The sequence below is a fragment of the Indicator indicator genome, chromosome 4 (assembly GCF_027791375.1).
Source record: "Indicator indicator isolate 239-I01 chromosome 4, UM_Iind_1.1, whole genome shotgun sequence".
Taxonomy (NCBI): domain Eukaryota; kingdom Metazoa; phylum Chordata; class Aves; order Piciformes; family Indicatoridae; genus Indicator; species Indicator indicator.
The window spans coordinates 37323455-37348944 of NC_072013.1; the positions used below are offsets into that span (position 1 = coordinate 37323455).

General features: G+C 46.1%; 1 protein-coding gene across 1 annotated transcript in view; it reads right to left on the bottom strand.

Annotated features, from left to right (window-relative positions):
* Nucleotides 1-25490, bottom strand: part of RYR3 (ryanodine receptor 3) — a 249302-nt gene that overhangs the window by 97242 nt on the left and 126570 nt on the right. The window contains exons 35-43 of the mRNA XM_054400698.1: nt 24553-25354; nt 23443-23643; nt 22806-22908; nt 17942-18079; nt 13803-14076; nt 11208-11322; nt 8619-8748; nt 6843-6946; nt 4693-4828 (exon numbers count right to left, since the gene is read on the bottom strand). Coding sequence (XP_054256673.1) covers nt 4693-4828; nt 6843-6946; nt 8619-8748; nt 11208-11322; nt 13803-14076; nt 17942-18079; nt 22806-22908; nt 23443-23643; nt 24553-25354 — 2003 coding nt within the window. The remainder of the gene's footprint in view (nt 1-4692; nt 4829-6842; nt 6947-8618; nt 8749-11207; nt 11323-13802; nt 14077-17941; nt 18080-22805; nt 22909-23442; nt 23644-24552; nt 25355-25490) is intronic.

Consider the following 25490-nt stretch of genomic DNA (forward strand, 5'->3'; position numbering starts at 1 on the left):
TACTCAACAGGGAAGGAGGAAGGAGGCAGAGGGGGGCAAAGGAAAAGCAAAGAGAGAAGGCCTTGAGCCTGCACAAGCACTGCTCAGCAACAGCCAGAACATTGATGTGTTACCAGTAGTGCCCAAGCCATTAATGAGCAGCACAGCGCTATATAACTACATCCCAGCCAGACCTAGAAGAGGCATGAGAGTTATTTCATTTGTAATGGGCCAGCTGAAGCAAGGGATGTTGCTTAACATCACATCCTTCCTACTTCGCAAGTGGAAAACTCATCTCTGAGTCAAATCTTTTCAACAGAACTAAAGAATAACAAAGTGCACTTTGGGTTAAATATACCTGAAGTAAAAATCTCCTGGGTCTTTCTTCTGCATGTTTAAATACTCATTAGATCTTCTGTTTGCTGTTTAAAGGCTGCAATTGAACATTTCATCTTTTCTGTATGTTATCACATCAAAATCACTTTTATAGGTCATGACTCACCTGAAACAAGCCTGTTTGTAACAGCTTTGTGTGGGAAAATCTATGCATATTTGAAAAGGGAAAAGTGGACTTAACTATTGTATAAATTCAGTACAGGCAGACAGATTGTGATTTAGATGCTTGCTGAATTAGAGTCATTAGGAAAAAGAACCTTTATAGAAATAAACTTCTTGCACATAACTAAATGCTTTGTAGACTGCAGCTAGTGGCACATGCAAGCATGACTGGAATGGTAGTCAGGTCAACAGGTCAGCTCCTGGTTATATGCAGCTCTGGTTACCTTATGAGAATACTGATAACCTGCAGGAAGGTACCAAATTAAATGGGAAAACAAAATGCAGGAAAAGAAACAGGCCAGTCACTGAATTTTTGATGCCTGTATCTGTATTTCACACACAAGCTACAATCAAAGCAGATGACACCAAGTTAGGTGGAGACTTGTTCTACACCAGGGCAGGGAAGCTCTGCAGAGGGACTTGGGTAGATTGGATCCATGGCCAATATTACCAGAAGGAACTTCAACCAGGCCAAGTGCCAGGTCCTGCACTTGGGGCACAACAACTCCAAGCAATGCTGCAGGCTTGGGGCAGTGTGGCTGGAAAGCTGCTGGCAGAAAGGGACCTAGGGGTGCTGATGGCCAAGCAGCTGAAGAGGAGCCAGCAGTGTGCCCAGGTGGCCAAGAAAGCCAAAGGCATCCTGGCTGGGATCAGCAATGCTGTGTCCAGCAGGAGCAGGGAGGGGATTGTCCCCTGGGACTCAGCTCTGGGGAGGCCACACCTGGAGTATTGTGTCCAATTTTGGGCACCTCAGTCCAAGAGAGAAGTGGAGGTGCTGGAGCCAGGGCAGAGGAGGGCAAGGAAGCTGGGAAGGGCCTGGAGAAGAAATCTGATGAAGAGCAACTGAAGGAGCTGGGGATGGCTAGTGTGAAACAGAGGAGGCTGAGGGAAGACCTCATTGCTCTCTGCAACTACCTGAAAGGAGGTTGTGGAGAGGCTGCTGCTGGTCTCTTCTCACAGGTCATTAGTGACAGAACAAGAGGGAATGGTCCCAAGCTGCCACTGGGTAGGTTTAGACTGGACAGTAGGAAACATTTTTTCATGGCAAGAGTGGTCAGGGATTGGAATGTGCTGCCCAGGGAGGTGGTGGAGTCCCCAAGCCTGGCTGTGTTTCAAGGTGGTTTGGATGTGGTGCTTTGGGCTATGGTTTAGGGGTGAGTCTTGTAGAGTAGGGTTGTGGGTTGGACTTGGTGATCCTGAGGGTCTCTTCCAACCTGAACGTTTCTGTGATTCTGTGACACCAAACCAGTGCAGAAACAAGCAGCCAGTTTGTCTTGAACTGACTGTTGTAGCTTTAACAGCCAACAAAATCCAGGGTTAGAAACTGGTTTAGCTGCCAGCAGCCGGGATGGTACCAGGAAGTCAGAGTCAACAAAAGGCAGTGGTAGATGAGATACCTGGGAATGACTGCAGAAGCAGCTAAATACTGAAAAAATATCAGTCTGGTATTTTTCCCACTTAAGATATTAGTAAGATCTTGGTAGGGAGCACAGGATGAGGGGAAATGGCTTCAAGTTGTGCCTGGGGAGGTATTAGGAAAAAAATTCTTCCCTGAACGGATAGTCAAGCACTGGAACAGGCTGCCCAGGGAAGTGCTGGAGTCAGCATCCCTGGAGTGATTTAAAAGCCATGTGGATGTGGTGCTGAGGGCCATGGTTTAGAGAGGGATTTGGCAGTGTTAGGTTCATGGTTGGGCTCAATGACCTTAAAGGTTTCTTCTAACCAAAACAACTTTGTGATTCTATACTCTAGCTGCTGGCTTTGCACACATTCTGTTCCTCTTGTTGTTTCTTCTTTCTTTCTCCTTTTCATCCACCTTATTTTATTATTGCAGGGGAAAAGTGGGATTTCAAATCTGAAAGTCAACAGTTTTAGTTTCATTTGGTGAGAATCAAAGCTAATCTCCAAAGGAATTCCTCTACATACCTCCCTATAGATACAAAATGATCATCCAAACAGGCACCACATTCAGCTGCAGTCCCCAGATGCTCCTGAATTCTTGCAGCTGTTAAAAATTCATCTTAATTTAGGCAGTTTTCAACACACCAGTGAGGGTACTCTGAGGAGTGCAATTTAGAGTAAAAGGAAGCACTCACCAGCCAAAGCCTCTTGAGGTACTTTTAATTTAGAAGGTGTAGGAAAGAAACTCAAATTTAAGCACAAAGGTCAAATTAAACTTAAATGTTACTCTGCTGAAGTTGATAGAAGTTTATCCAGAACTATTTAGTCTACAACTTCAATTTACAGTTTCCTGTAGACTGCATTTGCCACTCAAATCTTATTCTGACCTTCCTTCCATGTCCCTTTTGATGGGATATCAAACTGCTGGAAAAAGGCTTTGGCTTGTCCCAAAGATTCATTGGCCAGAATCACAATTTATTCATGTCTTTACAAGTGTATGTTTGCGGCCTTTATCATCACAACCCAAATATTTTACTTATTTCTATTTGCAATTTTCACAGGATCAGAGGATGTTAGGGGTTGGAAGGGACCCCCAGAGATCATCAAGTCCAGCCCCTCTGCCAGAGTAGGACCAGAGAATCCAGCACAGGTCACACAGGAACACATCCAGATGGGGCTGGAAAGGCTCCAGAGAAGGAGACTCCACAACCTCTCTGGGCAGCCTGTTCCAGTGCTCTGGGACCCTCACAGTCAAGAAGTTCCTCCTCATGTTGAGGTGGAACCTCCTGTGCTGCAGTTTCTCTCTATTACCCCTTGTCCTATCACAGGGTGCAACTGAGCAGAGCCTGTCCCCTCCCTCTTGACCCCCACTCTCCAGACTAAACAGCCCCAGGGCTCTCAGCCTCTCTTCCCCAGGCACTTCTCCAGTCCCTTCACCATCCTTGTAGCCCTGCCTTGGACTCTCTCCAGCAGATCCCTGTCCCTCCTAAACTGGGGAGCCCAGAACTGGATGCAATATTCCAGGTGGGGCCTCACCAGGCAGAAGACACAGAGAAAGCACAGAGAAATTAGTAATCTGACAGACTGTCAGGAGAAGGCTCAAAATCCCAACCATCACTGAAACTAAAACTTAATTCTAGTGACTGGCAGTGAATCCAGCAAAGCTTCCTCTCCACACAAAAGAAACTATCACAGAATCATAGAATGGCTTGGGTGGGAAGGGACCTTAGAGATCATTCACTCAATCTAAGATCAAAGTGATCCAATTATCCAGAGGACTGCTTACATTCCTTTATAAAATCAGCAATGAAACCCACAGACTCTATGAACTCAATAACTTTGGTCTTACATCACAGCAGTTTGCCAAGTAAGGTTAGCAGCTCTGTAGCTACTGGTTTGTCAGCTAATGAACACACTCCAGGTTTGTTTACTGAGCTGACCCGGTTTCTTTCTGTTGCAGGTATTAATTGCTAATTTCACACCAAAGGAGAACAGCCACATTCTAAAAATCCAACTGTTAACAGTTCTTTCCCTTCAGGCTGTGCCACACTTCCCATACTGGCAGATCAGATGGATGGTTAAGCAGACAAGTGTTTGATCTCTTCTCTATTACTAGTTGGGTAACAAAAATTCACACGAACTGGAGGATGCCTTTTGTTTAGTGACATTCAGGTAATCTAAAGCTGTTTCATCATCTTTGTTTCACAAATTTCAGAAGGAGAATGCCCACAGAAGTACAATATGGTTATCAAAGGGAGATTGTTTGCTTAAGACATCAAATTTAGGGTACATAGGGTGCTTGACAAGCACTGATACCTCAGGACTATGTCCAGATGTGAGCTACTGGAAATGTGGAGTTTGAAATGCAAAACAGCTGAATTACAAACCTCTACATGCCCCAGTGCTACAGTGCTCATGAAAGGTCTAGAAACCAGTGCAGCCTGGGAATGCCTATAACCAGCATATGTGGTATATATAAATACCAGTCCACTCCCTGAAATAATTCCTCCTATCCTTGGCTCCCTTAGCAGACACTCCATGAAATGATGTAACTTGCAAAATGAGTGAGGGAAAGAAAAAGCAACTATGAAGATTCAAAACGACTCCAATGAGCAGCATCTAGCAGAAACCTTGACTTGTAAGGAGAACAGCATGCACTGACCTCTCTTCAGCCAGCAGCAGACTGTTATGGTTGGAGAAGCAATTGCAAGGCAAGCTTTGGCTGGGGTTGGGATGCCAAGGAATGCTACTCACTGTTAACAAAGACTGCAAATCTCAGGAAGGAGAGGTAGCGCTCCCCCTCGATGGGGTTCCATCCAATGTCTGGGTATCCTTTAGCCAGGAGCACTGGGCAGCTCTGGAGCCCACAGCCTGCCAGGTAGGTAACAACCTAGAGAAGCATTCCATTAGGCATGGCTTTAGAAACACAACCCTAAAAACAACTGTGAAGCAAAATGATCAAAGCCTTTGCTTTTTCATAACAAGGCTTTTACACCCTGGGTGTGTCACTGGAGAAACTGCCAACCCAGCTCATCATGGCAGCATTCAAGCACTCTTTGTTTATCAAGTTACCTAATTGTGTGGTGACACAAACAATGTGACAAGATGACCAGACGTGGAATGTGAAGAGGAGAAGAGAATCCTGTGGAATTCAGACCTTTTTTAGCAGTACTCCCATTAAAAAAACCCAAACCTATCTAACAACTTTACAAATCACATCAACAACCACGTCTGGCTAATTTGCTACAACAGCAAAATGATTATTGCATCAGGAGCTTATTTACTGCAGTCCCAACCTCAATAGCTATGCAAACAGTGACATTTCTCCAAAGACTGACAAACATCACTGAATAGTGGTTTTAAGAGTGTGAAACCAGGCAGATGATAATTTCTGGTTCTGCTCTCCTCAGGCTATTCTCCCATACTCAACAGAGGCTCCTTCTGTGTTAAGCCATAAAGGTGGTTAACTGTTCTAGTCCAGTTACATAAACCCCATCTTCCATCTTCTGTTCCCCAGTGATGTGCTAGCACATACCACTTCCTTTCCCTCCTGGCTGTGCACTCATCTTCCATCTCTTTTAACCTGTTCTCCTTCCTTTTTACACAAAGAGCTTCCATGCCAATTTTTTGTTGTATCTTTTCACCCACCATTTCTGGTCCATCCTGTCTCTCCTCACATTTCTCTTTTTAACTAACTGTTGCCAATGATTGAGATCCTGGGTTCAGCAGGAACTACCCTTAAAATTCTGTTCTAACTTCACAGAACTGTCAGGGTTCGAAGGGACCTCAGGGATCATCCAGTTCCAACCCCCTGCCATGGGCAGGGACACCTCACACTCCAGCAGGTTGCTCACAGCCACACCCAGCTTGGCTGCAAAAACCTCCAGGGATGAGGCTTCCACCACCTCCCTGGGCAACTTCTGCCAGTCCCTCACCACGCTCATGGAGAACAATTTCTTCCTAACATCCAATCTGAACCTACCCACTTCTAGTTTTGCTCCATTCCCTGCAGTCCTATCACTCCCTGACACCCTAAAAAGTCCCTCCCCAGCTTTCTTGTAGCCCCCTTCAGATACTGCAAGGCCACAGGAAGGTCTCCTGGGAGCCTTCTCCTCTCCAGACTGCACAACCCCAACTCTCTCAGTCTGTCTCCAGAGCAGAGCAGCTCCAGCCCTCTGCTCATCCTTGTGGCCGTTCTCTGGACACCTTCCAGCACCTCCAGATCCTTCCTGGAACAGAGGCTCCAGAACTGGACACAGAGCTCCAGATGTGGTCTCAGCAGAGTGGAGCAGAGGGGGAGAATCCCCTCCCTGCCCTGCTGGCCACACTTCTCTTGCTGCAGCCCAGGCTCTGCTTGGCTCTCTGGGCTGCAAGTGCTCACTGCTGGCTCCTGGTGAGCTTCTCATCCACCAGCACCCCCAAGGCCTTTTCTTCAGGGCTGCTCTTTCCTCTCCTCTTCCATTCTGTTAACTCTTACTTCCATCCCCAGTCTGTATGATTTTTTTTTTTATTAAGCCAAAAGGTGTGCCTCCTTTCTTCACATTCTCCTCTTAAATTTCAAATTCATTCCTCCCTAAACATTACTTCTTGATTTGCATTTCTGTCTTTTTCTCATCATCCTTTCCACCTGACAACCCCAGGGAAAGGATGCAGAAGAAAGCAAGAAATTTTTTTGCTGTTGTGATGGTTTGTTGTTGGTGGTGGGGGAATTTCAGCTCACACCGACACAGCTGTGATGCACACTATGAGGGAAAATACTGCTCAGTCAAATCTTACCTTGAGCTCAGAGCAGGGATTTCTGAGTTCATATAAAAAAAATCCTACTATGACCAACCTTGCCCCTTTCCCTTCTGGCACACATATGCTGTTTAATGAACAGGCAAACAGGTCAGTGATCACTTAACCTTATCGAGATCTGGCTCCTCCAATGCTAATGCAAGCTCATTGTTGTCCATGACCGAGGCTGCTGCAACGTCCAGCGGTGTCGAACCTCTCATCGAAGGAAACGCTGCGGGGGTGAACGGACAGGAATGAAACCCGGCCTGCAGTACCGGCAGGCGTGCGGCAGAGGGCAGCAGTCACACTGGCATCTATTAATAGTACCTCGCACGGCCGCTCTGCACCTGAGAGCGAGGGGAACGGCTCGGAGCAATGCTCAAATCCAGCCTGAAATGGTTTGCGATTTGGCATCCCTATCTATCAACATTCTCAACCACACAGGTTGTTACTGCAGACGAAGAAATCTGTATTAACAACGTAGCAAATCTGTGAAGCACCATACTCTTTCTTTAGCAGAGCAACCTTACCTCTGTCGTTCTGCACAACCCTCCCAGTTCCAGGTTTTCAAACACGCCTACCTTCAGCTAAAGAGACATTTTCAAGCTTTAGTGCTACCTACTCACTTTCTTCTAGTCATACCCCATTCCCTGTGCTTGATATGGGCAATTGCAAGTCACCAAGAACAGATGAAGCACTGTGAAATCACAAACTCCCTGCCTTGCTATGCCTTGTTTTTATAGCCAACTATCCACCCAAGACAATTTTCCTTGTGTTACAAAATCTAATGCACACAGATTAAAAAAACCCATTCATTCCAAGTGAAAAGAATCTTAAATTCATTAGTGGCCTAAACTTTAGAGGGAAGGAAAATGAAACTGGATGAACTAGGGAAGCACCACAGCAAGCACCAAAAAGGGTTAATTACATCTTAGATTCCCAACCACAACCATTATGAACAGGGAAAAAAATGTATGGATGTAATTTCACATTTTCCAAGCCATTAAAAAAAAAAAAAAACAAAACAAACAACACAAAGGAATCTCTTTCTAAGATAATTCACAGGCATGAGGCTGCAAGGAAAAGGAAGAAAACATTTATCACAGAATCATAGAATGGTCTGGGTTGGAAGGGACCTCTGAAGGTCATCTAGTCCACACCCCTCTGCAGTCAGCAGGGACATCCTCAACTAGATCAGGTTGCCCAGGACCCTGTGGAGCCTCACTTTGAATGTCTCTACCCTGGTGGAATATTGCATCCAGTTTTGGGCTCCCCAGTTCAAGAGGGATAGGGATCTGCTGGAGAGAGTCCAAGGAAAGACTATGAGGATGCTGAAGGGACTGGAGCACTGATGGTGAGGAGAGGCTGAGAGCTCTGGGAGTGTTCAGTCTGGAGAGGAGAAGACTGAGAGGGGATTTGATAAATGTTTATAAATATTTAAGGGCTGGGTGTCAAGAGGGATAGGGACAGGCTCTGCTCCATTACACCCTGTGATAGGACAAGGGGGAGTGGATAGAAACTCCAGCACAAGAGGTTCCACCTCAATAGGAGGAGGAACTTCTTGACTGTGAGGGTGCCAGAGCACTGGAACAGGCTGCCCAGAGAGGTTGTGGAGTCTCCTTCTCTGGAGACTTCCCAGCTCCATCTGGATGTGTTGCTGTGTGACCTGTGCTGGATTCTCTGGTCCTGCCCTGGCAGGGGGATCTCAAAGATCTTTGGTGGTCCCTTCCAACCCCTAACATCATCTGATCTGTGGTCTCCAGGGATGGGCCCCAACCACCTCCCTGGGCACCCAGCTGCAGCGTTCATTCATCTCATGCTTCCACTTGCTGTGTAAACTAGCTCTAGTCTGGTGACACCACAGTGGGGACATCTTGTTTTGCTGCTCCAGCTGTGTGACCTACCCAGGCCCACGCTGCTGTTCTCCAGGAGGTAGCTGAGGTGCTCAAACATGGCCTTCTGGTTCTGCCGGCTGATGCGGCAGAAGTAGCAGAGGAACCGGCAACAGCTTGCCACCATCTTGGGGAAAGCGATCTGCTGGAGGGCAAATGGGACAAAGGAGGCAGAGATGTTAATAACCAAACTGCTCCACTTCCCTGGCACTCCCCACAAGGTGATCAGCAGCTGGCAGTTGCTTTGTTTCTAACTGAAGGCCTGACCTGTGTCTCCTTTTAGCTTTCATACTCATTAGGGTGGTACTAAACTAAACTAAACTAAACTAGGCTACTAAACTAGAAAGGTTTACAACCCACTTTGCAGAGGACTACAAGGGACAAACAAGGAGGTAACAGTGGAGAGGGAATTCCCATGAAAGCAATCTGCAATTGCAGTTACACAAGAACTCTTGTCTTAGCACTGTGATTCTAACCAGCTGAATCCCCAGTCCAGCACCTTAGTTCTTGCTCCCCTGTGGCAATTAGAGCTTACAGAGTTCATGCAAAACACTGCTGCAAGGCTCCTACAGTGTCCAGGGCCTTTGCCTGATAAAACAAACCAATAAATTGCATTAACTGTCACAGAATGGCTCAGGTTGGAAGGGACCTCAGAGCTCATCTGCTCCAACCTCCCCACCATGCCCAGGGACACCTCTCAGCTAGACTCAGCTGCTCAAGGCCTCATCCAGCCTGGCCTTCAACACCCCCAGGAAGGAGGCAGCCACAGCCTCCCTGGGCAGCCTGTGCCAGAGTCTCAGCACCCTCCTACTGAAGAACTTCTTCCTCAGCTCCAACCAACCCAATGCTATTAAACCCAAACACAAACAAACCCCAAGGCTTTCCATGCTGTGCATTATGTGCAAGGATTTATCCTCTGGAACGAATTCCACCTGCACTGTTTGTAAGGGGATGGCTCCCAAGCTGCAGTTAGCCATACCACCTCCTGAGATGAGCAAGTGATGCCATTCTCACATTTTCCTGAAAGAAGCTACAAGAACAAGACCAAAAATGATAGCACAGATTTTTTTGATGCTTGCTTCAAGGTTTTTCTAGCAGCATTTCTACCATGCTAGAGCAAGTGCCAGATTCTGCTGCAGATCTGCATGCCAAGGAAACTTGACACCACTGTAGCTTTGTGACTCCTTAAATCAGTGATGGGTTCTGAATCACCAGTATCTGGAAGTTTCCACACTTAAGGAAGAAATGAGAAGTTTGGAACAGATCAAATACCAAATACATCCTCTATTTAGAATCACAGAATTGTCAGGGTTGGAAGGGACCTCAAGGCTCAGCCAGTTCCAACCCCCCTGCCATAGGCAGGGACACCTCACACTACAGCAGGTTGCTCACAGCCACATCCAGCCTGGCTGCAAAAACCTCCAGGGATGAGGCTTCCACCACCTCCCTGGGCAACCTGTGCCAGTCTCTCACCACCCTCATGGGGAGGAACTTCTTCCTAACATCCAATCTGAATCTACCCACTTCTAGTTTTGCTCCATTTCCCCCAGTCCTATCACTCCCTGACAGCCTAAAAAGTACCTCCCCAGCTTTCTTGTAGCCCCCTTAATTTCCCCATTCCCTAGCATTCTGTTGAATGCATATGTGTCAGTTTAAAGGCAGAGTAACTTTGGAGAAGCCTAACCGGACATAACTACTGATAAAAAATCAGAAGTGAAGCAGGCTTTTCTCTTTCTTCTCTTTGCTTATGCAGAATATTTCTGTCCTGGTGCCTCCCAGGTCATCTCAGATCCCAGTGCCTGGCCACTCATTCCTGTGCTGTATTTGGAATGATTTTACAGCTCGTTTTACTTCCTTGATGGTCAGATATCTGGAGAAGCTCCCCTAGTTGGAACTTGATGATCCTTGAGGTCCCTTCCCACCCTGACAATTCTATGAATCTGAAATACAGCACTGCCAGAAAATCATCCCTCACTGCAGGCATTTGCATTTCAGCATTCCCAATTAAGTTGGTGCTACTCTCTTATGAAAATCATTTGATTAGAAAGCTTTAAGCTGAAAAAGTCTATTTTCCCTAGCAGAACCACACCTCCCATAAACACAGGTAACCTATGTCATTTAAAATAAGAACACTGCCATTTAAAGGTCTGGTAAAAGACAAATGAAATACCTATAACCTCTCTCTCACTTCTTAAAAATCAAGTCCTAAAATCATAGAATGGTCTGGGTTGGAAGAGACCTCCAAAGCTCATCCAGTCCAACCCCCTGCAGTCAGCAGGGACATCCTCCACTAGATCAGGTTGCCCAGAGCCCTGTCCAGCCTCACCTTGAATATCTCCATGGCTGGGGCCTCAACCACCTCTCTGGGCAACCTGTTGCAGTGTTCCAGCACCTCATGATAAAGAATGCTGAGCTTCTCCCTCTGGTACTACAAAAACTGCTCTATTTTTAACATTAATCCACATTTCAAAATGGACAAGCAACATCTATCTTCCATGAGGGAGATCTATTTCTTCCTTGGATAGTTCTCCTTGAAGAACACAGTATACTTCCTGAAAGGGTCAAAATGCCAAAGCCACCAGAAAATGCCAGTGAAATTACCTGAGATTTATCTCCTCCAAGCACATTCACCATCACATCCATCACAGTCTCATGCATGCCCAAGACTCTCATTAGGTTAGGATGCTGGTAGAACACCTTGTTGTTCATTATATCCCTAGAAGGGAAGGAAAGGCAACAATGTGGTTTTAGGAAACACCATTTGAAGTTGAAGTCAATGCTGCATTAGTAGAGGTTTCAGGAAGTGTAGTCACATCATTTAAATTCTTAGCTTCCAGCATAAGACAGCTCCACACTTAGCAGATTGAAATGAGGTCAGGCCTCTAGATCTCCAAAATTCTGCAGAAGAATCTAAACTTCTTTCCAAATGCCATTTCTTCATCTTTAAAATGGCTCTTACCATCTGTGCTGTTTAAAGGAAAAAACCTTCCTCTGTGAGGATCTAAGTGGAAATGAATATATTCTGTTATGAGCAAGAGGAGAATGGAGAAATCTAAATGCAATCATGCCTCTGCAGTAACACTCCCTAATTAGTTTTCTCAGCTCACAAAGTAGAAGACAATGAATAGATTTAATATTCAGGGTTAGCTGGCAAGTGTCTTCCATCCATACTTCCAAAATCAAGACCATCTGTCAGAAGCTGTAAGCTGGCACACACAGCCCTCTCCAGGAGGTGCCTGCCATCCTCCCAACACTGCTTTCATAATCCAGACCACAGTTCCTGTGTTTCAACAGGGAATCCAGGGGCTGCTAAGGTTTTAGGTCAACCTGCTAAAAAGCAATGGCAAATAGCAGGCTTTGTGCCTGCTTTAAAGCAACACAGGAACCTGGCAATGGAACATGACTCAGGACAGCACCTCCAGCAATCTGCAGCAACTGCACAAACTCAGCATCAGGAACCAATGAGGGCATGCTGTGACCAACTAACCTAGGAGCTGTTCCCATGACCTGCTCTGTTCATAGGATCACACAGGATGTTAGGGGTTGGAAAGGACCCCTGGACGTCAAGTCCAAACCCCTGCCAGGGCAGGACCAGAGAATCCAGCAAAGGTCACACAGGAACACATCCAGATGGGGCTGGAAAGGCTCCAGAGAAGGAGACTCCACAACCTCTCTGGGCAGCCTGTTCCAGTGCTCTGGCACCCTCACAGTCAAGAAGTTCCTCCTCATGTTGAGGTGGAACCTCTTGTGCTGGAGTTTCTATCCACTGCCCCTTGTCCTATCCCAGGGTACAGCTGAGCAGAGCCTGTCCCTGTCCCCTTCCTCTTGACCCCCAGCCTTCAGATATTGATAGACATTGATCAGATCCCCTCTCAGTCTTCTCTCCACACTAACCAGCCCCAGGGCTCTCAGCCTCTCCTCCCCAGGCACTGCTCCAGTCCCTTCAGCATCCTGGCAGCCCTCCTCTGGACTCTCTCCAGCAGATCCCTGTCCCTCCTGAACTGGGGAACCCAGAACTGGATGCAGTATTCCAGGTGAGGTCTCAGCAGGGCAGAGCAGAGGGGGAGGAGAACCTCCCTGGCTCTGCTGCACACACTCCTCTGAATGCCCCCCAGGATCCTATTGGCTGCAGGGAGCTCAGCTCCAGTTCAGCTGCAAAGAGCAGGCTTTGCAGGTTTTACAAAAAGAATACAATTTTTACAATGAAATAGTAAAGAAAGTGGAAGCTCCTTACAGCTGTTACAAAGGTCACCAGACCATCATGTTCCCTCTTCTCAGAAATGCCATTTTAAGTAAATAGCTTTCTGTGAATTTTGTTGTTGTTCCTTCAGTATTAAATGGCCCCATCTGACAACTGTTCACAAGAGGAGTAACAGACATAGATCACAGAGCCTTCACAGGTATCTTGTGCTACAAGATCTTGACAGGCTTGAGCAGTGAGCCAGTGCCAACTGCATGAGGTTCCACACGTGCAAGGTCCTGCAGCTGGATAGGGCCAATGCCAGGCACAAATCCAGGCTGGGTGCAGAGTGGGTTGAGAGCAGTCCTGAAGAAAGAGACTTGGGAGTGTTGGTTGATGAGCAGCTCCCCAGGAGCCAGCAGTGCCCTCATGCAGCACAGCAGGCAGCTGTGTGCTGGGCTGCAGCCAGAGGAGTGTGGGCAGCAGGGCAGGAGAGGGGATTCTGCCCCTTGGCTCTGCTCTGTTCAGACCTCACCTCCAATCCTGCCTCCAGCTCTGGTGTCCCCAGCAGGAGAAGGACACAGAGCTGCTGGAGAGAGCACAGAGGAGGCCACAAAGATGATGCAAGGGCTGGAGCAGCTCTGCTGTGAGGACAGGCTGAGGGAGCTGGGGATGTTCAGCCTGGAGAAGAGAAGACTCTGGGGAATCAAAAAGTGAATCTTGACACTGGTCAAGATTAAGGTTATCTACTTTCTCCAGAGCTGCTAAAACCCATGCTTTGATGAAGCTCTAAGCATTAGGCTTAAAGGAGTCCATTTTCTTTAGAGGAAAAAATACCTTAGCTTCCAGAAATGTTGACATGTTTGATACAGCCAGAGAGATTAAATGGAAAGATCTGTGAGAAAGCAAACTTCAGGCAGCTATCTGCCTTTCAGTAATTTTCATCAAGGACCTAAAATGAAAAGGTGACAAGAAACTTCACCCAAACCATGCAGTACAATGTTGTTATTCCATACCCTAAGCCATTGATCATCAGCAGTTCTTCCTCTTTTCCCATCCTGACGCTGAGAAGGGAGCGAATCTGGCCCAGTGCTGCCAGCAGGTTGATGGTGTCCTGCACAGAGGCAGCACTGATGGTGTAGGCTTTCCTCAGAGCCTGCAGCAGCTCCCCGATGCTGTCGTACTGCCGGCGCAGCAGGGTGTACATGATCCGAACCAGCTCCGGGTCCTGGATCTCATCCTCCTGGGACCAGCGCACCATTGTCTGGGAGATCAGCTCCTTCAGGGTAGCTAAGAGAGCAAAACACATGAGAAGTTACTTAACAACAAGAAAATGGAAAAAACATGAATAATAGTCAAATATTAGACACCATGTGATGGTTTTTAATTTTTCTTCACAAAGTTCAAGCAGAGAAGGTGAAGGAATGCAAATAAATCACCTTTGGGTGTAAGACAGCAAAATAGTGATTGCTCTAAACACTTCCACTGGAGAGAGAAATGTTTAAGAACTACTACTCAAAATAGGGTTGGGGAGTTGGGGCAGTCTGAGTTCTCAGCTTGCTTGCTGGGCTGTCTGGCTGCTGCTGCTTCTTTTCTGGCTGAAGATAACAGACTCACCTTGACAAAGCTGAGTCTAGCAGCCTCTCTGCTTCTTGACTCTCTGCCTTCTGCCAGGGGGGTCTGGGGGGATTCCTTCCGGTTGTGGGGGAGGCCCCTTGGGGAAGGCCCCCTGGAGGAAGCAGAGGGGGCTTGTCTGTGCTTTTCTGTTGATTGTAGCTATTGGTAAATGTTGTGAATTGTGTCTGTTTGTACAGATTCATTGCACTGCATCACAGATTGTAGTTTTGCTTGTAAATACAGCTTTATTTGCTTCCAGACTGAGCCCCCCTGGTCATTGTCGGTGTGTGGGGGGATTTCAGCTCTCACACTGATACACACTGGCAGACCATGAGGCAGTTGCAAGAGAGCAGAACAACACAAGCAGACCGAAGAGGACTTTTCAATTGGAAGAAGAAGGTTTAGATCCATCAAGATAAGTGTCATGCTCTTGAGAGATGGAAAACATCTACTTGGTGAGACTCTGGAATGGAGAGCTTACAGCTGCCTCCTCCCTGGGGGTGTTGAAGGCCAGGCTGGATGAGGCCTTGAGCAGCTGAGTCTAGCTGAGAGGTGTGCCTGCCCATGGTGGTCCCTGAGGTCCCTTCCAACCTGAGCCATTCTGTGATTCTCTGATCCTTAGTGTCCCAGTCCACATGAGCATTGCTGGTGAGTAAAGCTTAGTTGATTCTGACTCTGAAATTGTCCTTGTAAGCTACATGATATATTGAAATTTTTCATTTCTCCATCCAGCTTTATAAGATGAGATGAAGCACAGCACAACCATTAGGAATGACTGAGATCTGATTTGATAATGCCAGAAAAAGAAAAAAAAAATCATGTACTTGACCATCATCAGCTTAGACTTGGAATAGAGGAATTGGTTATTGAGTTTTCAGTAAACAGTTCACTGGCTGACCAGGATGACCTCGATTACAGCAGAAATGTTGTTAGCTCAGCTTGCCAACCAATTTTGCCAGTGGGAAGGAGGAAATAAAAGCTGTTCTAGACTTCCCAAAGTGCCAGAAAGGAGGATGAGATAGTTGCCTGTTTAAGCCAAATATCCACTTCAGGGTCTAGCCAAGCTGGCTTGAGCAGCTTTTTCTGCTCACTTTCTTTGTTCAAATAAAGGATCTAGATCACCTTCACACAAATGATCTACTTGGGAACATCTCAGAACTGTATGGTGATGCAAACACACTAAGAAGTAGGAGAGGGAGCCCAGCAGGCAGCTGTGTGCTGGGTTGCATTCAAAGCAGTGTGACCAGCAGGTCAGAGGGAAGGGATTCTGCCCCTCTGCTCTGCCCTGGGGAGACCCCACCTGGAGTAGTCTGTCAAGCTCTGGTGCCCCAGCATAAGAGGGACATGGACCTGCTGGAGTGGGTCTAGAGGAGGGCCACAAAAATGATCAGAGGGCTTGGATTTAATGATCTCCTGAGGTCCCTTCAAACCCCTAACATCCTGAGATCCTGTGGAGAACCTCCCCTATGATGATAGGCTGAGAGGGTTGGAGCTGTTCAGCCTGGACAAGGGAAGGCTCCAGGGAACCCTTAGAGCAGCCTGCCAGTACCTGAAGGGGACTACAAGGAAAGCTGGGGAGAGACTTACTACAAGGGCTTGTAGTGACAGGATGCGAGGGAATGGATTGAAGCTTGAGGAGGGCAGATTTAGACTGGAGATTAGGAAGACATTCTTTACAGTGAGGGTGGGGAGACACTGGGACAGTTTGCCCAGGGAGGTTGTGGATGTCCCCTCCCTGGAGGTGTTCAAGGCCAGGTTGGATGAGGCCTTGAGCAACCTGGCTAGTGGTAGGTGTCCCTGCCCATGGCAGGGGGTTTGGAACTAAATGATCTGTAAGGTCCTTTCCAACCTAAACTACTCTATGAACCTATGACTCTATGAATTTGCTCTGCATTTGCCATCTGTTTGGGGAAAGTCACTGTCACTTGGTTAGATCTACACAATGTGCATTGTTGAAGCAGCTCTGTTGTATACATTTTGAAGTTCAATGACCTTGAAAACAAAATTTCTAAGCCCAGAGTTTAGGAAATCTACCTGAAAACTAAACACATTCCAGTCCTTGTTTCAATACATGTTGACTGTTGATAAAGCAGGCCAGGAACAATCACCTTTCCTCTGAAAATAATGCAAGTTCCCTTACTGCCAGCAAAGTCACCTCCTGACTCTCCCAAAGTTTTTCAAATGGCAGGAACTGCTGCCTCCAAATTCCAGCAGGGAAGTCGTTATAGCTACTGCATATCCACTGATTTTTCACTCAAAACAATTTCCCCTTTCAGGGCAATGAGGCAATCTCCTCTTCCTTGATTCTTGCACTGAAATCTTTCCTAAAATAACTGATCATTTCCATTTCCCCTAACTTTCCAGCTCAGTGATTGTCACTGGCTACATAAATACACTTCTGTCAGGAAGTCAATCATCTTACTGAAGCATGTAATTAATTACTCTACCTTCCTGCCTAGGTGGGGAAGGGGATAACCATGGAGCACCTGAAGAGGTCAACCCAAGGAAGAGTTAAGGCTTTTCCTCTGCAAACTGTTAGGTCTTCTGCTTCTTCCATTTCTGCAACATAACTATTCCTTGCACTGACTTGGTTATCAGGTGATTTTATGCACTTGAGTTAACCACCAGATATTTCTACATACAACTTCAGCATTGTCACAGGGTTTTGTACAATATTCCACAAGAAACACCTCAACACCAGGAGACACTTCTTCATGGTGAGGGTGGGCCCTGGAGCAGGCTGCCCAGAGAGGTTGTGGATTCTTCTCCTTTGGAGACATTCCAAACCCACCTGGGATGTGTTCCTGTCTGACTTGCCCTGGGTGATGCTGCTCTGGCAGGGGGGTTGGACTGGATGATCTCTGAAGGTCCCTTCCAACCCCTACCATTCTGTGATTTTCATGAAACAAAGAAATGAAAACCTAATTGCTTCCCTGATAACTGCTCTGTCTGTACAGAGGTTCCCATGTGTAAATGTAACAAACACTTCAGCCAAAATCCTTTAAAAAGCATTAGAGCTAAAAATCTCAGTAAGTAAGAATATAATTCTTTCAAGGCTGCTCTTGCAGATAATTGTGACACTGATCTGTTGTTTCCTCCCTCTATCCCTTTCTACCCTCTTTGGCTCTATCCTGAAACAAAAGTTTGCTACACTTGAGGAAAAAGATCTCCTTGCAATTCAGTTAAAAGATGAGAACAGATGAGAAAGAATCAAACATGATGACTCCAACATGATCTCATCATAGTCAGCAATAGTCCCATGTACTTTCTGACTGCTAATCAATCACAAGTGCACTGCAGAGCAACCAAACATTCTGTAACCAACATTTTAAAACCAAGCAACAACAAACGGTTGTTGCTCTGGTGAGACACCACCTGGAGCTCTGTGTCCAGTTCTGGAACCCCTAGTACAGGAAAGATCTGGAGGTGCTGGAAGGTGTCCAGAGAAGGGCCATGACGATGAGCAGAGGGCTGGAGCTGCTCTGCTCTGGAGACAGACTGAGAGAGTTGGGGTTGTTCAGAAAGAAAGAAAACTTACTAGGAGATTTCTCTTCTTCCTCTTTAGGTTCTACTTTTTCTGCTTTTGGTGGACCTTTGATCTTGTACATTAAGGAACGGAGTTTACCAGTCAAGGAGGAATCTTCTTCTTCCACTTCCTCCTCTTCAAGTGGAATACCTTAACAGATAATAAAACTGGTTAGAAATAAAACTTAATAACTGATGACTAACTACTTTGGTTTTTAAAACAATATCAAAATATATGCAGGAATCTTAACAAGCAAATCTCATACAGGGGAAAAAAAAAAAGAAGCAAGCTCAAACTCAACCACACAAACAACCCAAACCAATTCAAAGTAGAAAGGCCAACAGCTTTAACACACCAGCTACAGTAGCCCCCTCAGATGATACTCATTTCATTACACACACTTCTTATATCCATACTTATAGCATTATAGTTTTCAGTATTAAAGAGGTGACTTAAGATTCACTAAGGCAATGATTTCTGAGGGGTGGGTGTCAAGCAGAGAGGGCCAGGCTCTTTTCAGTGGTGCACTGTAAGAAGACAAGGACCAATGGAGACAAACTTGAACACAGAAGGTTTCACCTCAACATGAGGAGAAACTTCTTCACAGTGAGGGTGCCAGAGCCCTGGAACAGGCTGCCCAGAGAGGTTGTGGAGTCTCCTTCTCTGGAGACTTTCCAACCCCACCTGGATGTGTTCCTGTGCAGACTCCCCTGGGTGATGCTGCTTTGGCAGGGGGCTTGGACTGGATGATCTCTGGAGGTGCCTTCCTACCTCTACTGTACTGTGAGACTGTGATATTTAGCAGCCATATCCAAGTGTATCAACTGTACTGAACAGTGCAATAGGGCAGATGTGCAGAGGCTATCCTGGCAACAGCTGGTTTTCATGAAAACCTGTGCTGAGGTGGCTTGTCACTTTACAAGACGGTTTCATACATTTCCATTCACTCCATTGCTCCACAACCTTTCAAAACATTCTCAAACCTTTCACACCTCCTAGGGATGATCAGGTACCAGCTGTGCCATGTGCAGAAGCACAGAACATCCAAGCAGGCTCCCTTCAGATCAGAGCTAATTGTGCTGAGTAAGCTTTTGCTGTTGGCTGCTTGTGAAAGAGCAACTGAGACAAGGACTAGATTTCAGACAGAATGATGAAGAGAAGCAAGCTGGAGCACAGGGAAAGAATTAAACTGCAGAGACTACATCTGGTATTGCAAAAGAACCAAACAAAGGAAAAAAGTGAAATGAGCTAACAGGTTGGAGGAATCTTGCTACTGGCAGCTACCAAGGGGAAGGAGTTGACTGGGAGTGACTAAGGGACAAGGAAGAAAAAAAAATATCAGAGGTAGTGAGAGAGAATAAAATAAACAGAAATTTAAACTGGAGACCACATATGGAGTTTAAGGAATCAAAGAATGGTTTGGGTTGGAAGGGACTGCCTTAGGTCATCCAGTTCAACCCCCCTGCAGTCAGCAGGGACATCCCCAACTAGATCAGGTTGCTCAGAGCCTTGTTGAGCCTGACCTTGAATATCTCCAGGGATGGGGCCTCAACCACCTCTCTGGGCAACCTGTTCCAGTGTTCTACTACCCTCCTGGTGAAGAACTTGATCCTCACATCCAATCACAATCTGCTCTTCTCTCATTTCAAACCACTGTCCCTCATCCTGTCCCTGCAGGCCTTTGCAAACAGTCCCTCTGCAGCCTTCTTGTAGCCCCTTCAGGTACTGGAATGGGAAAAGTGAGACTGGGTGGGCACAGTGAAAAGTTAAGGATGAAGGAAGGCTACAGTTAGTCTGAAAAAAGGAAGAACAGGAAACATAGCAATAATGAGAGGAAAGAAAAAGCAGACAAGGCTGGTAATTGAACAAAAAAACCCAAAACAAAGGTCCTTGAAGTCAGGAGAGACAGTGGGAGAAGAACTCTTGAGAAGCTGCAATGGACAGGCAAGAAGAAATGTGCTGGAATGCTAAGGTAAGACAGTGTTGGACTGCAGGAGCTGGGGTCTCATTCAGTGCTCCAGAGCTTTCCTTATCCATCCTGGAGCCACTTACAGTTATGATCCATTCAGAAACAGACCACTGGTTCCTGGTTAATTGCTTAATTCCAATGGCAGGTCTGTGCACAGAAACAGATGAGCGCCAGCCCAGAGAAGTGTCAGTTTGATACTATGCAATAAAATCTGTTGTAAGTTTGGGAGGTTTTTTGTTTATAAGCAAGATTTTGCACACAAAAATTATGACACAGTGCTATTATTGGCTGACAAAATTAATGACTCACAGTTAGGGCATGCTAGGATTAAGACTGACTTACTTTAATTCAGACTATTTGCATGTATTCATTATGAAGCAGCCTTTAATTACTTGATTGCATACATATTTTTCCACTTAAATCAGAAAGTGTACTCAGTATTAAAAAGCTGATTCACTATTCCAAGCACAACTCATTCTCATTTGATCTGCAGCTGGGACTGCTCAGTGCTGATTTCCAGGGCTAAGCCAGGACACAGAATGAGGAGCACTTACCCACAGCAACCACCTATGACATATCTGTACAAAGCAAGGTGCATGGCTTGCTTTAGAATCCAGAGCATCCTCAAAGTGTTTGACTCATGAGATTGTGCTTTCCCTAGCTTCAATTCTCTCTCTCTTTCAACACACATATTTCAAAGGTAGGAAACACCACTTGTATCCTGAGCTCAATCTGTCCTGGGCTGCAGCAAGAGAAGTGTGGCCAGCAGGGCAGGGAGGGGATTCTCCCCCTCTGCTCCACTCTGCTGAGACCACATCTGGAGCTCTGTGTCCAGTTCTGGAGCCCCTAGTACAGGAAGGATCTGGAGGTGCTGGAAGGTGTCCAGAGAAGGGCCACAAGGATGAGCAGAGGGCTGGAGCTGCTCTGCTCTGGAAACAGACTGAGAGAGTTGGGATTGTACAGTCTGGAGAGGAGAAGCCTCCAAGGAGATCTTCTTGTGGCCTTCCAGTATCTGAAGGGGGCTACAAGAAAGCTGGGGAGGGACTTTTTAGGGTGTCAGGGAGTGATAGGACTGGGGGGAATGGAGCAAAACTAGAAATGGGGAGATTGAGATTGGATGTTAGGAAGAAATTCCTCCCCATGAGGGTGGTGAGAGACTGGCACAGGTTGCCCAGGGAGGTGGTGGAAGCCTCACCCCTGGAGGTTTTTGCAGCCAGGCTGGATGTGGCTGTGAGCAACCTGCTGTAGTGTGAGGTGTCCCTGGCCATGGCAGGGGGGTTGGAACTGGATGAGCCTTGAGGTCCCTTCCGACCCTGACAATTCTGTGATTCTAATTAAAGTACACCACTAAAAGGAAAAAAAAAAAACAACCCAGAAGATGAGGACAGATCAGGAGCCAACCCCATTCCAGCAAAAATAGTTATTTCCAGCTAAGCTGAGGGTGCCACCAACTACAGGACTAAGCAATGCACTGAGGAGTTAACATCAGCACATCTACCAAGTAGGTAGACCTGAAGCATCCTGTGTGTATCACTGTGAGCTGCAGAAGTATGGGGAATGTGCAGTACTTATTGGATAACTCAGGAAATACACTTGGGTATCATTGCAAATGGACTAATCATTTCATTATTGTCTTGATTGGACTAGAGCCTCAATAAACCAGCAAAAGATATTTGGCATCACATACAAAAATGTGATTCCTGAACCCACAGGGTTCCTGGTATAGCTCATCCTTGAGCATACCCTAAAGGAAATTCACAGTCAGTGACTGAGGCAACTCAAGCTGTGATCTGTAGTGCAACAGTGGTTTGTGAGGGTTGACCACCACAGTTCTGTGTACAGCAGGGAAGAGAGAGAGAACAGCAGCAGCAACACCACTCCTCTAGTGGTTTTTATTACATTTTCTACTGCTTTTTCACTATCTTTTACCTGCCTGTACATATACAGAAGCCTAGATAAATCCTTTAAGGTAATCTAGTCTTCTGGTTTGGGTCATATTTACTTTTAGTTTTTCTAATTAAATCTAAAATTATATATAAAGAGAATAAATCTGAACAACTTCCAAGGGCTGGAGCAGCTCTGCTGTGAGGACAGGCTGAGGGAGCTGGGACTCTTCAGCCTGGAGAAGAGAAGACCCTGGGGGGACCTCAGAGCTGCTTGCCAATAGCTGAAGGGATCCTGCAGGAAGGCTGCAGAGGGACTTCTCATCAGGGTGTCCAGAGACAGGCCAAGGGGGAATGGTTTGAAGCTGAGGCAGAGCAGGGTTAGAGTGGAGCTGAGGAAGTTCTTCATCATGGGGGTTGTGGGACTCTGGCACAGGCTGCCCAGGGAGGCTGTGGCTGCCTCCTCCCTGGGGGTGTTGAAGGCCAGGCTGGATGAGACCTTGAGCAGCTGAGTCTAGCTGAGAGGTGTCCCTGGGCGTGGAGGGTAGGTTGGAGCAGATGAGCTCTGAGGTCTCTTCCAACCTGAGCCATTCTATGAGAAGTGACCACGTGCAGGAGTCATTGTCCCTTCACCAGAAGCCAGCCTGTTGCAGAGTTTCACTCCTCCACATCTTACTCTTCTCCTGATTCTCTCTTCCAATTCTGGCATCTTGCCCATCAGCACTTTTCACTGAGAATTATTTTCATAACTTATTCATATTTTACATGGAAATGATGTGGCTCCTTCCAACCTGAGCCATTCTTGGATTCCATGATATTTGCTAGACACTTTCAAACAAGCTTAGGTTTCTCACACTATACTAATATGCATCAAATTCTGTCAGCAAAGTCAGCAGGTAGACAGTAACTCATCTAACAAAAAAACCTTACACTTATAATGTTTTTAACTGACCTTTTTTTTTTTTTTTACATGTAAAGTGTCAAAATGCCAAATAAAGAAGGGAAACAAAACCTTCTCACTCACCACAGTGAATCAGAAGATCATCATGAAATTCATATAACTCATCCCGAATCTCCTCTGGACAGGGACAATCCTCCCCCAGTTGAAAATTCAGCAACATATTAATCTTTAAGGGAATTAAACCACAGTTAAACACCAAGGCCTGAGACACATCCTGCTCTACAGCCATACTGCACCTGTTTGTAACCAAATTCATAACCAAACTGACACAAACCATACCCAGCTTAAAGCCAATACTAAGGCAATGGTACTTTGTGAGCTTCAGCTATAGGTGACAGTTACAAATAAAGGTGTTCCCTGCAAGCAGAAAAAACTATTTTCAACACATGGATGTCAGCATAATACTAACCTCATCCTAACCTCCAGCAACTAACATTATGAAATTATCATCAGCTTGCAGAACTGGATGGGCTGGGCAGCACAATCAATTTTTTTTCCCTATACTCTTGGGAAATTCTAAGTCAGCTTTGGTCCATAGCTTGAGTTCTGGAGTTCAGGTGTTAGCATTCAGTGATTTGGGTCACCTTAATTCATTTGATTTCCAGTTCAGTTTTGGCTCTCTCCCAGTTCCAGAAGTCAGAACTGCATTTTATCATCACAACCCCCTTAGGCTCAACCTTTTTCCTTTTTCCAGTGTTACCTGTTCTTGAGGAGGAGAGCGAAACTCCTTTGTCTTCTTGGCAGTGAGAGCAGCAGACATGTTCAAGGCCTGCATGAGCTCGTTGTACCTGTACTTCTGATTGTACTGCAGCTTGGACACGTAACGGTCTGCAAAGGACACGATGGCTTCCACCCTGTGCTGCAGCTCACAGTCACAGAAATAATTCAGTAAATGACACATCTAGGAGAGAAGGAACGGAATTAAGCTCAGCAGTTTAAGCAATCAGGAAAGAACTGCAGTGGACACTGTACAGTGCAACAGACTGGGAAAATGAGAGACTTTTCCTCCATATTATACTTTTAATACTGTTAAGATGACAAATGTATGCAGTTATTGTCTGACTGATAATAGATCACATTCAGTCTTTCACTCCACACTGCTTCCACAGCCTTGCACTCCATGCACTCAAAACATGTAGAAATCATAGAATGATAGAATAGTTTGGTTTGGAAGGGTGCTTTCAAGATCACCTAGTCCATCCCTCCACAAAGGTGACCCAAGGCTGGAACACCTCTGCTGTGAGGACAAGATTAGGGAGCTGGGGTGTGCAGCCTGGAGAAGACTCCAGGGGAACCTCAGAGCTGCCTTCCAGGACCTGAAGGGATCCTGCAGGAAGGCTGCAGAGGGACTTTCCATCAGGGTGTCTGGAGACAGGACAAGAGGGAATGGTTTGAAGCTGAAGGGGAGCAGGGTTAGAGTGGAGCTGAGGAAGAAGCTCTTCAGTAGGAGGGTGGTGAGACGCTGGCACAGGCTGCCCAGGGAGGCTGTGGCTGCCTCCTCCTTGGGCTGGATGAGGCCTTGAGCAGCTGAGTCTAGCTGAGAGGTGTCCCTGGGCATGGTGGGGAGATTGGAGCAGATGAGCTCTGAGGTCCCTTCCAACCTGAGCCATTCTAGGATTCTATTTTGAGTGTAGGTACAAGTAGAAAGAATTGCATCATCACCAAATTTGGTTCTTAATGGGAGGTTATAGGGCAAGGTGGAATAAATACCTTCAGGATTTCAAGTCTTACAAACTAGAGAACAGACCAACTGCATGATCTCTCTTTCATCCACAGCAGAACACATTAATCACTTATGTTAAATGGTCACCTGAAGCTTAACAGATTCTGGTAATCTTGTCTGCAACAAGCCCTTTGCAGGAGCTTTTGTTTCTTTTACTGCTTTCTCCCCAGCTTCTACAGCTTTTTCTTCAACCTGGGTCACAATTTCTTTCTCTGTCCTTTCTTCTGTTTCTTCCTTGTGGTCTCCAAACACGTTGGGGTCAATGAGGAGTAACACCTGCTTCACATCATCATCATCAAAAACCCTCATTATGAGCAGTGTTGCTATCAGTTTAAGAACAGGAACAAACTGGAATGCAACCTGTCCTCCCACAGGGTCTCGTATGTGGCTGCCACTACACTGCACTGCCTCTGTCAACATGCTTATGGCCTTGGATTTCAGTGTGTCCAGGGGGATCTCTGGGCTAGATGCCTGATGTTCTTCACTGGTCATAATAAAACATGGAGTAGAAAAATTAAAGCTTGGTTTCAGACACGTGCTGAGCCCTACTCCAGGTAGCCCATGCTTCTTGGTTTCATCAGGATATAATTTAATAGTGCGAGTTTCATCTGTTACTGGAATGATAAATTCATTGTTCATCATGAGCTTGGCTTGCTTGGCATGGTCCAAATGAATGCTGATGAGCAAGTCGTAGAATCCAGACCGCAGGAGCCCAGGTAAGTATTGGTTATCTATGGTATAAAAGAGCTGAGATACGTCCACGTGGCTACAAAGTGCATAAGCAACCCTAGTGTTACCCAGAGCACTAACACAGCTATAGAGTTTTAAAGTGTGGTAATGAAACTTCATCAAATCTTCTTGTTCACAGAGCTCCAAAATATCAACACATCTGTTAGGAAATAAAGAAAGAGAAGAGGCAGTTGAGTGAATGCTAGCTTTGATCAGGAAATGTTTTTAAATCTCTGCATGTTCAGGTCAGTTCCATTTTCACAGGCTCACAGAATACATCTGCTTGGAAGAGACCT